Source organism: Primulina tabacum, chromosome 2, assembly GCF_025594145.1.
Source record: "Primulina tabacum isolate GXHZ01 chromosome 2, ASM2559414v2, whole genome shotgun sequence".
In the NCBI taxonomy this organism is placed as follows: Eukaryota; Viridiplantae; Streptophyta; class Magnoliopsida; order Lamiales; family Gesneriaceae; genus Primulina; species Primulina tabacum.
The window spans coordinates 48,395,224-48,408,413 of NC_134551.1; the positions used below are offsets into that span (position 1 = coordinate 48,395,224).

A 13,190-nucleotide genomic window follows, 5' to 3' on the forward strand; every position below is an offset into this window, starting at 1 on the left:
AAAAAAATATTTATTTTATTTTGAACATCAATTACTCACTGATAATATAAAAGTCATCATACAATATCAAATAAATCAACAAATAACAAGTAAATCATACACAAGATTATCATATGCCTCTATCAAATATCGTGAAAATAACTGATCTCTACGTACCTCAACAAATTTACCAGTAATTTATTCCTCAAAAAAATCTTGAAAATGCCAACTCAGACAAATAACATGAATAATAATTTAAATTGTTTTATTATTTTATAAAAATTTCACAACCATTTAAATTCACTAAAAGTTTAATTTCAACTATTTTGGAACTTTAAATTTCTAAAATTCCAATATTCGATTAAAATTCTTAAAATCAATCGTTTATACTTTAATTTGTAGCAAAATATTACTTTTAGCTTTAAATAGGGATAAACTAATATTCAAACGACTAACTTTCCTAATTTCCTAAACTTTGAATTTTATCAAAAAATATATATTGACAATATTTGAATTTTGTTATTTTATTAACTCGAGTTACTGCGATAAATTATAATAATTATCAAACTATTATAATTTTATTAAATTATTGCATTATTATCCTCTGAGTCGTCTATTTGAAGAAACTGGGGTTCTTTTAAGTGAATCGCAAAATCTGCATAAGACTAGACTATTGGATGCATCATCAATCTTCACTCTGCGACCCAAATATCTTGGTGTCAAACTGTCTTCATGTCAACTGATAGTAGTCAAAAAAAAGTTCAAGACACCTTCCAAGACTAATGTCATCAAAGCCAAAATTGGTCAGTATAAGGCTTTCAAGCCTAAGCCTAAGAGGAAGTTGACCATACATCTCAATGATATTGAAGCTACATCTTCTACACCAGTCAAGAAAGCCAGAACCACCAAAGCCAAACCGATCTCAACGCCAGGCAAACTGGCACCATTGCTTGCTGAGAAAGAGAAGAGGCAGGAGATCATCGCTCAGAAAACCGATCTGTCATTGCCCAAAAATGATGTCAAGACAGCTACTACTGAGACAACTGACAAGGGAGATTCTGCTGAGCCTAAAGAAAAGCTAACCCTAATTGGAATAGTTGCCCCTCTTTAGTCAGTTGTTCAACCTACCATTCTACCAGCAACTAGGCCCAAAGGCGTAATAATCAGAGATCCTATTGAATATACTAGATATGTCCTAGCCTTCTCATACACTTCTAAAGGGCCAGAAGGAAAACGAATAGAAAATATGGAAGAAGCTGAGCGGTTCATACTCATGTCTGCTATCCAAACTCATATCGACCTCTTGATGGACGAAGTAAATGAATTTGCTGAGACCAAGACTAATTCTTTGATGATTGGTATCAGTTTCGAACAGTTTTCATTGCAAGGAAAACAAAGAATAAAAAGACGTTGAAGAAATTTATTGCTCTTGAGAAAATGGAAATAAAAGTTGAAAACTGTGTCAGTAACTCATGCATTGGAAATGAGGGAATACTTCTTCGATCTCATGCATATTATGATACTAACTCTGATCTGTGAAGATCTAAAGAATAATTATTATCCAACGTTTCCAATTGTAAAAATATGAATAGCTACATTCACACAGTTGGATGTAGATTTGGGCTCACTTCAAATGCAAGTCAAATTCTGGGAGGTGGACCAACAGTTGTTCGTTCCAGTTGATACAAAGAGTAAAAAATTACCCGAAAAATCGACCGATCTGACTCAATATCAACAATCAAAAACCAAGATATATCAGCTCCCTCATCCAGCTCAACTGAGAATGTTGCTGCCTCAATTGAATTGCCAATAAGTTTAACCTCAGATGTACAGTTGCTAACTGAACTGGTTGAGGAGGCACCACTGATTGATGCTGATCAAATTGTGATAACAGTGGTTAACAGCATTACAAACATTGAAAGATCTAATGTTACTATGATGACAAGTGAATAATCAGCACTAGAAGAATCGACTCAAATTACAGGCTTTAAAATTCCAGATACATTCTTCATCACTGAATCTCTAAAAAACCATCTTGCCCCTGACTTCTTCAATCATTGAAGACTCAATTGTCATAGTAGACCAGATGGAATCTCAATTGAATGAACTGAAGCTGCTCTGGTGTATGAACCAGTTGACAGTGCTGAGCCAAGCAACCAATGGATCATATTCTCTGATCCAAAAGCATGTCACTGCTGAATCACCAGAATTAGATATAAGATATGGGTATCCAATGGACAACATCCTTTCCAATTTGACTTGAATCAACGCTCTTCTATCTCAAGTCAAGACAGGTTAACTGACTGACACTGTTATTGAGAATCTCAAAGAAAAAGTAGTCAAGGATATTAAAAATTTATCCAAAGATGTTCACTCCATATTCATCCAAATAGACTCCATCAAAAAGAACTATGCTTCGATGTTCCAACATTCATTTCTCATTATGCTCTTTCTCATAAAATGGACTTAGTTTACGACAATCTCGCTTCCAAGATTGACTCGGTTCACACTCAGCTTTCTTCTAGGATCAACACTATGTTAGCTCAGATGGCCTCGATCGTGCATATTCTCAAAAGATATATAGTTGTTCCTAGTGTTGACAAAAAGCGGAAGAAAACGCAAATGAAACAGAATCCAAGAATGAAGACAAGAGATAGTATTTTATCATATTTCTTTTATCAGTTTCGGAAAATTGCTCATATCAACATTATCAGCTTATGTATTTTCTCATCAGTTTCAGTAGCCTACACTGGACGATTATCTTTATTTTGTCAAACACCAAAAAAGAAGAAATTATTAGATGGAGAAATTTTATGTTTGGTGTTAACAAATACTTAAGATAAAACTGACCTAAGGTAACTGGTGTAGACGAACAAAACTGATACGGTTTAAAATTGAAATAGCTCTTACCAAATTATCAGATTTCCTCACTCAGTTTCAAAGATTTCTGTTTACTCACATTCAGTTTACACAAGAAAACAAAAATGATCGCAGCAGTGTACGATACAAAATTGATCGCAACATTGTACGATTGTCAGAAATATGTTGACATGGACTAAAAAACAAGCCAACAAACACTTTTCATTGGAAAAGATCTTTTATTTCAGGAACTATGTATAAAGAAGAAATTCAGCTGAATAGCATAGGATTCCAACTACTGAGAAAGATAAATATTCAAACTTTCCTCGGAATAAAACTCAATCAGTCTAGCACACTTTCAAAAAAGATTATATCTGATCATTTATATCATTAAGTGCTAAGATAGTATTGTAATTTATTACATTCGAATAGCAGTTTGTATATTTTTTATTATCAACAGAGATATGCTAGGAGTTTCAGTTAGACAGTGTTTAAGTCCAAACAGAACTGGATCTTGCAAATCACTTGTATAATCCAAAGTCTTCTAGTGTGAGTCTTCCGAACGGAAGAAAATGTGATGTATGAGCTTGAGTCTCTAAACATCCAGAAACATACGTGTGAATTGTTTACACTTCAGTTTACTTTTTTATTCACTTAGCCAACATTGTTGATGATTTGTTCTAATCTGTCAATTTGGATTTTTTTCGCACCTATTTGTTAGTCAACTGACATCGATACTGGAAAATATATATAATTTAATTGCTAACCCAACTAAATTAACCAGAAGAAACAAAATTTTATAAAGTGTTTATTCAACCATCTAATAAATACTTCGCCGGATCCTACAACTTTTTAAAAGAGTGTAGGCGTAAATTTTTGATATATTGATTGTCCATAAATTGCTACTATTATTATTAAAATTATCTTAATTAGAACTTTAATATAAATATTTTTTATCATGTTTTCAAAAATTATTAAAAATTTTAATCAAAATTTATTCATCTAATGAATGGCAAAAAATTTCATTTTTTGAAAAATATTTATTTATTTTTTAAAATTTTGATAGACAAAATAATTTATGATTTTTAAAATATTTTTTTCATTCTTTTTATTTGTAAGAGTTTCACTCAATCAAAATAAATAAGTCAATTTGAAAAATATAACATTTTTATTTTCATTTAATAGTTGTCTCAAATGACATAAACATTTTTTATTTAATAATTTATTATAATAATATTTAAATTTTAAATATATTCCTTATATTATTTCAATAATTTTAAATAATTATTCCAACATCAATATTTATTAATTTTAATAGTTAATTACATAAAATAACATTATGTATCACACGGGTGGAATATTAGTTTTTTTAAAAACTTGACTATCTTTATAAATTTTTGCTTGTGATTCGAGTAAGAAAATTTGGCCTCACATATTAAAAATTGTATGTGTGGCAAGATCTTACCCGTTGAAATGATGTGAGGATAGTGCCCACATAGGTAGGATCTCATTAACCCTCCTGTTACATCACCACCGACAATTACAAGTTCAATATTGGCTTCAGAAAAAGGGAGCTTGGAAAGTTTTTAAAGATAAACCTCCAAGAAAGTTCTGTACAGTCCCCCCATAGCAGAAATGGTTTGTTTCACGCCATAAGTTTGAAAACGTGATGTCTGCATGCTCTCGAAAGTTTTGAAAGATAGGCCTCAAAGAAAAATCCATACAAATATCTGCCTCTTATTCCGCAAAAAAAATATGTATGCATTACAACCGAAAACAGATTCACACTGCATATTAAGATCTGGACTAAATGAGAAACCAAAAACTTGTGTGAAACGGTCTCACAGGTCGTTTTTTGTGAGACGAAACTCTTATTTGAGTCATCCATGAAAAAGTATTACTTTTTATGCTAAGAATATTATTTTTATTGTAAAAATCGGTAGAGTTGAGCTGTCTCACAGATAAAGATTCGTGACACCGTCTCAAAAGATACATGGTCAAATGAGAAATATGGTTTCCCACTCTACAAGGGCGGAGTAGCTATTATTACTCCACCACATCCGATGATAGAAATCAAATACAGATTTGAAACCCGTTCAGTGTTGAATAGCATTCTTACATAATATCAGAAACTCAAGTCTTAAAACATAAAATTAAGTTCGTCCGCTTTTAATATTGAAAACAAAATTTGCACAATATCATATATATCAGTGGCTGATACGATTTTCAAAGAAAAATATTCGCCCAGTTGTCCTGTTATCCACCAACTTCTGGAGCTAAATATAGGAAAGAAAGGAACAGTAATTTTTTTAGTGCATTTCTTTTGCATGATCCCTCAAATTCCAACCACACAAGTCTGATTCTTAACTAATTTATCAAGCCTACATTTAGCTCAGATAAAAAAACCGTGTGGACATTGTTTTTTAACTTGTTATAACTTACAAAGTTTTACTCGGCCTCCCTTTAATCTAGGCAAATAATGCATGCATGGATGATGGAACCTCCATATTCTAAATAGTATTCGTCCCATCCTTAGGCCATCGTTTCATTAATTTACTGCAAGGAGATTTCTTTCACCTTGCCCATAAGGCAAGGTTTTAACAACCTTTAAAGGCTTAATTTTTCTTTTCAGTATCTTCTAACTTCTCACTATCTTTTTTTAAAACCAAGATTTGAGTTTTAATGGGTTATATAAAACTGTAACGCTTTTTTTTAATCTTACTGGGATCCTTTGATTTTCTGAAATTTGGTGGTTTTATCAGAGGGTGCCTTAAAAATGGAGAAAAGAACCAATATTTTGATGCACAGATACGAAATGGGGAAATTGCTTGGGAAGGGTACATTTGCAAAAGTTTATCATGCAAGAAACCTGAAAACGGGCGAGAGCGTAGCGATCAAAATCATTGACAAAGAGAAGATCGTCAAGGTAGGTTTGATAGATCAAATTAAGCGCGAGATCTCCGTGATGCGGCGCATCAAACACCCAAATGTGGTACAGCTGTACGAGGTTATGGCGAGCAAATCTAAGATTTATTTTGCGATCGAGTATGTTAAGGGTGGCGAGCTTTTCAACAAGGTGGCGAAAGGGCGGCTCAAAGAAGACGCTGCGAGGAAGTACTTCCAGCAACTGATCGCTGCTGTCGATTTCTGTCACAGCCGTGGCGTGTATCATCGTGATCTGAAGCCAGAAAATCTACTCCTTGATGAATCAGGGAATTTGAAGGTGTCGGATTTTGGGTTAAGCGCCTTGGTTGAATCGAAAAGACAGGACGGACTTCTGCACACGACATGCGGAACACCGGCTTATGTTGCTCCGGAGGTCATCAGCAAGCGAGGATACGATGGAGAAAAAGCTGATATTTGGTCATGTGGAGTAATTCTGTTTGTTTTATTGGCGGGCTATCTCCCATTCCAAGATCCCAATCTCGTGGAAATGTATAGAAAGATCAGTAGAGGGGAATTCAAATGCCCGAACTGGTTTCCCCCGGAGGTCAAGAAACTTCTTTCCAGAATACTTGACCCGAACCCATACTCAAGAATCAGCGTCTCAAGCCTGATGGAAAATTACTGGTTCAGAAAAGGGTTCAAGCGGGTGGAATGCGCTAGTTTTGATGTAAACAAGGAGGATTCGCCGCGCAGCATTCTTGAAGTCGTGGATTCGGATTCAGAATCCTGCTCCGGGAAGAAAGATGAGGCGCAGCCAACCTGTTCGATGAAACGACTACCCAGCTTCAACGCTTTTGACATCATATCCAATATTTCCCAAGGATTTGATCTCTCAGGACTGTTCGAAGAGGACACGAACAACAGCAAGGCGGAAGCGTGGTTTACGACCCAAAAGCCACCATCAATGGTGGTTTCGAAGCTGGAGGAAGTGGCATTAATGGAGAGTTTCAAGATCAAAAAGCTAGAAGGAGTGGTGAAAATGCAAGGGAGCAAAGAGGGGAGAAAAGGGCAGCTGGGCATTGACGCGGAGATATTCGAGGTTACGCCGTCATTTCATGTGGTGGAGGTCAAGAAAACTGCGGGCGACACCATGGAGTACCGCAAGTTTTATGACCAAGATTTGAAGCCTTCATTGAAGGACATAGTGTGGAGTTGGCAAGGTAGTGGGGACAATTTACAGCAGCAAGAAGGCGATTTTAATTAATTACTGTTTATTATAAACATATTCGATTTTTTTGATTTTATTATCCATTTTTTCATGTCGACTTAGATTTATGCATAATTCTTTTACAAACTTCAGTCGTTTTAAAAAAAAAACGAATGTTTGATCATCTTGATTTTTGCAGCTTTGACTTTTTATGACCCCGTTTCTTCTTAAAATATTTGTGAGATCGGTACATCATCTTTCGATTCTTCATCGGAACTGGATTTCACTCACAATTAAACGATGAGTACAAAGTCTTTATGTACAGTTGTTTGAAAAAAATATTGGAATGAAATCCTAATACACCATATTAGTATCGCGAAATACAGAGTTTGATGATGTATTGTGGATGTAAATTAAAGGTAAATAGTATTTTTGGACTAGACAAAAATAATTGAGTTAAATATTTCGAAAAATTTCATTTATTTACCAAAATATCATAATCAATTTTGAACAATCAGAATCAATATGAGATCTGTTTCTGAAATTGAATGAAACGGGATAGAAACAAAAACAAAATTTGACATTAAATAATGGTAAAAACTTGTGTGAGACGGTCTCACAGGTCATATTTTGTGAGACAGATCTCTTATTTGAATCATCCATGAAAAAATATTACTTTTATGTTAAGAATATTACTTTTTATTCTGAATATCGGTATGGTTGACCCGTCTCACAAATAAATATTCGTGAGACCGTCTTACAATAGACCTACTCTTAAATAATATAAAAAAACTAATATTTTTTAAAAAAAAGTCAATAGAGATTGTACACACTCCATTAGACATAGCTTGATCGCTATTTGCGTAGTTATGTTCTTAATCCATTTTCTTCCATACCCAATTTGAGTCGATTAGTATTGAATGGGTGAATCAAACGAATCTTGTATACCCCAAATTTGTAATTTGAGTGTTACAAAATACTCTTCTTTTTCAGTCCCCAAAATTGTTTTAATTTTGTGGCAAAAAACTTATAGCTTTCTTACCCAATTTGATCCACTTGATACACGAAATATGTACATTTGTACCATAATTTCAATTATATGTACTTATATTGGCCAAAGCAATGTGATATTTTGTACTGAAAACTATAAATATACGAGTAAGTTTCTTGTGAGACTGTCTCACGAATATTTATCTTTAAGACAGGTCAACTCTACCGATATTCACAATAAAAAGTAATAGTATTAGTATAAAAAGTAATATTTTTTCATAGATGACTCAAATAAGATAACTGTCTCACAAAATATGACCTTGTGAGACCGTCTCACACATGTTTTTTCCCAAATTTTGAAGATTTTGTTCGAGATCATTAAAAATTGGAATTGCTTCGGTCGCGTATTGTAACAAATTAAGCATTCTTTGGCAAAGTGATTTAGAAAATCTGACTGATGGATGAAATTAATCATAAACCGAAAACAATCCAATTTTTTTTAAAAAAAAAAAAACATGTCGGTTTGGTTCTTTAATCGTTACAATGTTTAAAAGTGAAATTAATAATAATTAGATTAACATATCTGTTCTATTATATTAAGGTTGAACACATCACAGTAACTACCTAGAAGGACATCAATTTTTTCTTCTAATTTTACCCTTATATGATACTAATATTACACTTTTGTTTTTTGTTTTATTTTTAAAAATTTCAACACACACTTTTATTTTTATTTTTTTATTTCAACAATTCAAATATCAATTTAGTCACTTCATAGATTGTCAAATTACACTTTAGTCCATCGATAATGATAAAAAAAAATTTGTACACACGCGAGACGTGTGCATAGTAACTAGTATTTATTATCTCATCCTACGATTTAAATATATTAAATATGTACTTATTTTAAATAAAATCAATCAAACACGTTTTGTTATATAAAATCAAATCAAACACGTTTTGAAATAACAGAACGTAAAGGTCTCAAAGATTTCCGGAGCGCCGACTTTTTTCAAAAGGAGCGAAAGAAGGGAAAACAAATCAAAAATAGTCTGTCCATATAAGTTGCAATCACAACCCCCAACATGACATCCATCAGTGTAAAAATCACTAACAATGATCCCATGTTCTTGTAGGAATTGAGGTCCCCAGCCATCTTAGTTTATGTTATATCAAGAATGTTTTTTTCTTTATTTCAATATCATTATATGACGTAGAACTTTCATATTTTTATAAAAGTTGATATATATGTTGATGATCTAAGTACTAACGTTTAGCTAAATGAATGAGGAAAAAATATTTCAAATATGTCATTGAATAATAATTCATTGTTTCACAATGTCCACGATGATCCCCATGTGAAAATGGACCCAAAAATGTGACGAGAATAATTACCTACCACGTTTATCCTAAATTCAACAAAAAGAATATTCAACCATTGTAACAAGGAGTATAATATACGGGAGTTTTTATGTTTTGATATTACTTCACCCAACCTAATACCATTACAAGATTATTTGCACATAGAAGAACATCAAGAAAACAAATGTGTAACTTAATACATGCAAAAGCACAAAATGTAGCGAAAAAGCTGAGCGGCCAATCAAGACGAGGTTGTTTCTTTCTTTGTGTATGTCTAAAAACTTTCCGTAAACGAACAAGAAGCTTGGGAAATATGGAAAAAGTAAAAGAAGAAGACCTGAAACCAAGAAATTATCAGATCAAGACCATGTCTAGAGGTTATATTTGCTGCTAAACGGAGAAGCAATGCATTATACACATAGATTTATTGCTGCGCACCGCAAAAAACGAATGCCTTTGCAGCGAAGAACGGCATAACAGATATTGATTCCAACTAGTATGGACAAAAAATAGTGAATAATAAGATCTTTTCCATCAGATTAAAGGCTATCAGTCGTATTTCATTTAATATCAGAGGTTTTACCAAACCTTAGTCCTTGAGTGACCAGTGAGGTTACATTTCTATTAACTCTAATCAAAGACCTATTGTTTAGTTCAATGCAACTCATGAAAGAAGTTCAATTGTTCCACGAGGATCTAAAGTAGTGGAGCACACAAGGCGCCAATGGTGCCTCCGAATAAAGGAGTAACCGAATGACAGAGCAACCAAATTTTGTTCCACACAACCAGAAATCTGTGAAACCTTTCAAACTGATCATCTTTACAATCACATATCAATATTGCATTGTTTTCAAGAACGAGCCGGCAGAGAGCCGTTCAACAAATAACTAGCAAACGTAAAAGTGTCGTTCAAAAAGAAAACTTTTCGCTAAACCAATGCAGTTTATGCAGCATTAGAAACATTTTCAATCTTGTGGTATGCAAGAGAGATGCATAGCAAGAATTGGACTATTCCATCAAAGAGTAAAAGGGAGCATGGTCACAACTCATAATCAATAACAAGGTAGCTTTATTTATTTACTTGATCCGAGGGATCTTAAAATATTCATCAAGAAACTGATACAGTGGTAAATTAATCTTCTAGAGGGTTTAACACGACCAGCCGTAGCACAAAAAGAAAAGGAAAAATCTAACAAAACATAAGGAAAGATTCGATCTTTATTCAGCTAGCACGTACAGAAGTGTAACTAAGGGTAAAAAAAAAAAACCAAAAGCAACAGAATGTAAAAGAAAGGAGGAAAAAGAAAAGTAGAATCTTCTCCCTTCTCCCTCATCTATTCGGTATCTGAGGGCAAGTAAGAAGAATCAGAAACATTTCCATGCACAAGGCTTTGCAATCCCGGCTTCAAGTCACGGTTACAGAAATCCTCATATTCCGTTCCATCCCCTCCTTTTTTCTTTACCTCTACCACTCTCAACAATGGTGTCAATTCGAATATCTCTGCGGCAATCGTTAAGGGTCCCTTTGCACCATCCCGGGATCCTTCAAGACTCACTCTACAATCCTTTTTGCGGACGGTGAAACTCACTATTTTCGCAATCTCCTCCAATTTTGATATGATTTTCGACACCGGTGCCCCTGAAACAAATCTTGCTCCTCCATCTGATCCTTCTTCAAACAAACCTGACAGGTTAAAACCTCGCGAAAATGAAATGATATCGAAAGCATTCAAGCTAGCAGGCCTCGGAAGACTCTTGATCTTCCTTCGGGTCTCCAACTCGGAATCAGATTCGGACAAAGACTGATCCGATAAACACTCAACATCGTTGTTATTAGTATCATCGTTAACAGTACATAATTTATCATCATCAATGAAAAATTTCACATTCTTAAACCCCTTCTTGAACCACTTATTATCCATGATCTCCGGAATCGTGATCCGGGTTTCAGGATTCGTGTCCAGCAAACGCGTCAAAAATCGAATCAACTCGGGAGAAAACCACCTCGGACACCTGAATTCACCTTTGTAAATCTTCTTATACATAGACATAACATTCTTATCGTGGAATGGCAAGTAACCCGCCATCAAAACAAACAGTATCACACCGCAACTCCAAATATCAACTTTAGCAGCATTATAGCCCTTTCTAGCCAACACCTCCGGTGCCACATAGGCCGGCGTGCCACAAAAAGTATGAAAAAGGCCATCTTGTTTTATCTGCTCGGAAATAGCACTCAGCCCAAAATCAGACACTTTAAGATCCCCATCCTCATCAAGCAAAATATTTTCGGGCTTCAAATCACGATGATAGACGCCGCGGGCGTGGCAGAAGGCTACGGCAGAAATCAGTTGCTGGAAATATTTTCTGGCAACTTCCTCTTTAAGCCTGCCCTTGGCAACCTTGTTGAATAACTCACCACCCTTGACATATTCCATGACAAAGAAGATCTTAGTCTTGGTTGCCATGACTTCGAACAGCTGCACAATGTTGGGGTGGCGAACCCTTCTCAAAATGGAGATCTCGCGCTTGATGTGACCGATCAACCCAACTTTCAAGATCTTCTCTTTATCGATCACCTTAATCGCAACACCTTCCCCGGTTTTCAAGTTCTTGGCGTGATACACTTTGGCGAACGTTCCGTGCCCCAGGAGTTTAGCGATTTCGTATCGGCCCAACAGAAAGCCGCTCATTTCCTTCTGCTTCCCAACCTTCGTGGCGGTGGAGGTGGAGGTTATGGCGGCGGCCATGGAAAGCCAATTGGGATTGAGAGTATCGAAAGGCCTATTTAATGTTGGTGGCGGGCGATTGTGGTGGATTTTGCCATTGTGTATGAGGTTGTGAGCTGGGGTTTGTCTATGTGTTCTGTTTTTGTTGGCCCTTTGTTGACTCGCAAGGCCTATAGTTTTGAAAGAAATGTTTGTTTCATTTCACGGAAAGCTCTTCTGCCAGCATTCACGTTTATTTAAATCTAATTAAAATAATAATAATGAAATTAAATTATAATATAATGTGATGTAAACACATAGGCCCAACTTGGTAAGTATTATTAAGGTTTGATTATTTAGTAGTCTTTTGTTTGCTCTCATTTTTAAATTTGACATTGACTATCTGTTAGACAACTTTTACGGTTTGCGTTGGAGAATAAATCCATGCATTGAAGATGGATAATATTTATCTGGCTACACTCAGAAAGAGTAATGACCAAAATACCCCTGATTGTGAATTAAAAAATTGCAAGTGAGTCTTGTACCGCCATTGTCCTTATTTCTTTAGAAGAATCGACCGCTGCACAATAGCTTCGAAATTGAAAGTGGTCAATCGTAGATCCTCATTTCTAAGAAAGATCCGAATAAATCTGAAGCTTATTCGAAGGTAAAATTTTAGAAATTACAGCTTTTAAGCTATGTGTGATTATTGATGTTGCATCTCATGCATAAAATCTTTCAGAGTAGATAAATGTGAGGAAAATTATCCACTGATGATAAATTTGTGTTTTTTTTTCGATTTTTGGTACAAATGTTTTTACAAACGGAATATTGTTTTGTTGTCGTTTGGTCTGTTCTTTTACTGTACATTTTTTTTGGGCGTAAATCCGGACAAATTTTGCTCATGTGACATTGTAGGAGACATTCATTGTCAATTTGTCTTGGGCTATTCTACAACAACAAACTCTTTTTGTAACTTGTAGAATTTTTTTTGTAATGCTACAATATTAAACTGATATACAAGAGTTACAAATTAACTATGCTTGTGAGATTAGGTATTTTATGTATTTTCTTGTTCTAACTTTTATTACATTTGGTAAGTAAGTGTGCAAAATGGACCGTAGACGTCATAACATTAGAATTTTCCTGTTGCTACACCAAATGATAGTCCGTACAATTTTTATGGTATGTCTTTTAAT

At 34.6% G+C, this 13,190-nt stretch overlaps 2 protein-coding genes across 2 annotated transcripts; one reads left to right on the forward strand and one right to left on the reverse strand.

The window, feature by feature from the left end:
* The first annotated feature begins 5,284 nt into the window (after nucleotides 1-5,284).
* On the forward strand, nucleotides 5,285-7,097 carry LOC142533730 (CBL-interacting serine/threonine-protein kinase 20). Its single transcript, XM_075640605.1, has one exon. It carries the CDS (start codon nucleotides 5,615-5,617, stop codon nucleotides 6,986-6,988), a length of 1,374 nt encoding a protein of 457 aa, XP_075496720.1. The 5' UTR covers nucleotides 5,285-5,614; the 3' UTR covers nucleotides 6,989-7,097.
* Nucleotides 7,098-10,332: 3,235 nt separating this feature from the next.
* Nucleotides 10,333-12,182, reverse strand: LOC142533723 (CBL-interacting serine/threonine-protein kinase 12-like). Its single transcript, XM_075640592.1, has one exon. The coding sequence runs from the start codon at nucleotides 12,031-12,033 to the stop codon at nucleotides 10,618-10,620; it is 1,416 nt and encodes a 471-aa protein (XP_075496707.1). The 5' UTR covers nucleotides 12,034-12,182; the 3' UTR covers nucleotides 10,333-10,617.
* Nucleotides 12,183-13,190: the final 1,008 nt, after the last annotated feature.

What these genes read in the sequence shown, in the direction of transcription:
- LOC142533730 (XM_075640605.1), top strand. Translation starts at nt 5,615, where the DNA reads ATGGAGAAAAGAACCAATATTTTGATGCACAGATACGAAATGGGGAAA.
- LOC142533723 (XM_075640592.1), bottom strand. Translation starts at nt 12,033, where the DNA reads ATGGCCGCCGCCATAACCTCCACCTCCACCGCCACGAAGGTTGGGAAG.